At 37.0% G+C, this 2,467-nt stretch overlaps 1 protein-coding gene across 1 annotated transcript; it reads right to left on the reverse strand.

Annotated features, from left to right (window-relative positions):
* Positions 1-974: 974 nt before the first annotated feature.
* Positions 975-2,085, reverse strand: LOC140890316 (senescence-specific cysteine protease SAG39-like). Its single transcript, XM_073298076.1, has 2 exons — positions 1,662-2,085; positions 975-1,573 (listed from the first exon to the last, which is right to left on the reverse strand). Exons 1-2 carry the CDS (start codon positions 2,083-2,085, stop codon positions 975-977), a joined length of 1,023 nt encoding a protein of 340 aa, XP_073154177.1.
* Positions 2,086-2,467: the final 382 nt, after the last annotated feature.

Consider the following 2,467-nt stretch of genomic DNA (forward strand, 5'->3'; position numbering starts at 1 on the left):
ATAAAATGAAATATAGAATCACGTGGCATGTGAAACGTAGATCATCAACATAAACTCAAATTAAACTCCGTCTTGGAACCTTGTGACATTAGGAGTAAAGCACATCCCGCTCTCGAGTCGACGAAGCAAGGATCCTCCGAATGAACTTGATAAAAAAAACTTTATCTGAGGATTGTTAAGATTATAAATTTATTTATTTTTAATTAATAAACTTTTTTTTAAACAAAAATTATGTTGAGGGGGGCGGGTGACCCTTACCATCAACACCCCCACTCCCTACCAACTGGGCATATAGTTGAGGGTGACATTGACAAACACCCTAGTTCCATCCTTGGTTGTACTATTTCTATTATGTATGACTTTCGATAAAGAAACAAACACTTGATTTTATAATTAATAATAGAACTAGCTAGGTCATATATTGATTCTAATGGATAGCAAGTAGAATACTTATTGAAAATGAGATTATTAATGGAAAATAATTACCCGCGGTGTTGAGAGAGGGGTTAACACATGTAATACTATTTGTGTTATTGATGTACATCTTAAGAAATTGGAGACGAAGTTATACCATTATCAACGTCTGTAATTTTTTTTGGTGAAATATGTAGAAACATACGGTCCATTGAATAGCATCAAGGCGTGAGAAAGATATGGAAATTGGTAATTTCAATGAGCTTGATGAATTGGTAATCATAAAGATTTTTTTTATTTAGAAAAGTGCATATATTTCAAATTTGCATGGACAACTACAAAGGAGAAATTCTTGGAACACATGTTTTTTTTTCTCAACAAGGTTTACATAAACATCCATCTACACGTACAGGACAAATAACACATGATGAAGGTAAATTAATCTCGCACTCAAGAAACCTCGTAGAAGAATTGATATGAGCTTCAACAGTTATTCTAATAGTCGAACACCACACTTGCTTAGCATGGCAATCCCACGCATCATCATTCATCTCGGCTTGTTAAGAAGAAACAGTGGGATAACAAGCTTGCATGGCAATCCCACACATCCCTTCCTTTGCCTCAATATCTTTCGCAACTCTGACATATCCCGCCTCACCCCACTCTGAACCCCAAGAATTCTTGACCAACCAATATTTCGTCCCATTTTCAGTCTTCCCATATCCGACTGCGGTAACTCCATGATCCAAATTTGTCCCGCAATCGCTTGTGATCACGCCACTGGAGTAAAACTGGAAAGATTGTCCGCTTGCATCAATGGACACTGATACAGGTTGGTTTGCAACAGCTTTAAGTAATGAAGATTCGTCATTGACTGGCACGTTCTCGTACCCAGTAATCGTTGCTGCGCTTGATTCTTCCTTTTGGCTGTTGCAGGTGCCAGAGATTCCTTGATATGGGTAGTCGGATTCTGTGGTGAGGCCTCTATTATTTACTATGAATTTAAATGCAGATTCCATAAAACCTCCGTGGCAGTCCTGATTGTCGTTTGTTTTATCGCAGTCCAAGAGTTCTTGTTCTGATAATGAGATCAGCTGTTTTGTTGAAATTTGGTTGATGCCTTCCATTGCTGCAACTGTTGAAAATGCCCAGCATGAACCTGCATGTATACACACAAAATCTTAAACTATTTTACAAACGTGACATATAGACATAGTAATTTCAGATTTTTGTTGTTATTGTTTTACCACATTGGCCTTGATCCTTGACTCCAGTCACGGCTCCCTTTTCTCTCCAATCCATACTCTCAGGAACATCATTTACACCTTCGTATCTAAAAGGTGTTGATGATTTCTTATGAGGTAACTTCTTGTATCCGTTACGAGTTGCCCGAAATTCTTCGTTTTGCAAGTCGGCAAATTCATTTACACGAAGCTTATATGTCCTAGTTCCTTCACTGTTTGAACGTTCGATAAACTCCACATTCTTCTTGAATATCTTGAATCGTTTGGCCTTCTCATGTGTGTCTTGGTAAACACGTCCATACTTGCGCATCCACAGCTCGTGTCTCGCAGCCATATTGGTTTGGTCTAGACCGCTTCGACCTGCTGCTAGAGATGAACACATCCCAAGAATTAACAACAATGTAATTGTGTCAAATTTCGAAGCCATTTGATGCTGAACTTTGAAATATGTATGGTTTTGTAGAATGAGAATGAATAGATATAGAAATCAAAACTAGTGTATTTATAGAGGTTAAATCGCTTGTTAAGAACGAGTCACAAGGAGATAGATCGCACGAAAAGTTTGTTAAGATATGGAAAAATTTAATTATGATGTTTACACAGAGAATTATCCATTGAATTTGTTTTTGGATTATGTCTTAAAAATCACGCAGATCAAACATCAAACTCGGAGCTATGCCTCCATATATAGGAGGAAGAACGTAACAAGTGGCATCAAACAATATCCTATGACATTTAATGTTGCAAAGATGTTCACGAGAACATTGTATTTTCTTTAAAAACATAAAAATAAATAAAAAGTTGCTAGT

The sequence above is a fragment of the Henckelia pumila genome, chromosome 3 (assembly GCF_033568475.1).
Source record: "Henckelia pumila isolate YLH828 chromosome 3, ASM3356847v2, whole genome shotgun sequence".
In the NCBI taxonomy this organism is placed as follows: Eukaryota; Viridiplantae; Streptophyta; class Magnoliopsida; order Lamiales; family Gesneriaceae; genus Henckelia; species Henckelia pumila.

Bases quoted from the DNA above. Each gene is read 5' to 3' on its own strand.
- LOC140890316 (XM_073298076.1), bottom strand. From the start codon at position 2,085: ATGGCTTCGAAATTTGACACAATTACATTGTTGTTAATTCTTGGGATG. The intron at 1,574-1,661 runs GTAAAACAATAA...GTATACATGCAG, and splicing joins CAAGGATCAAGGCCAATGTG to GTTCATGCTGGGCATTTTCA.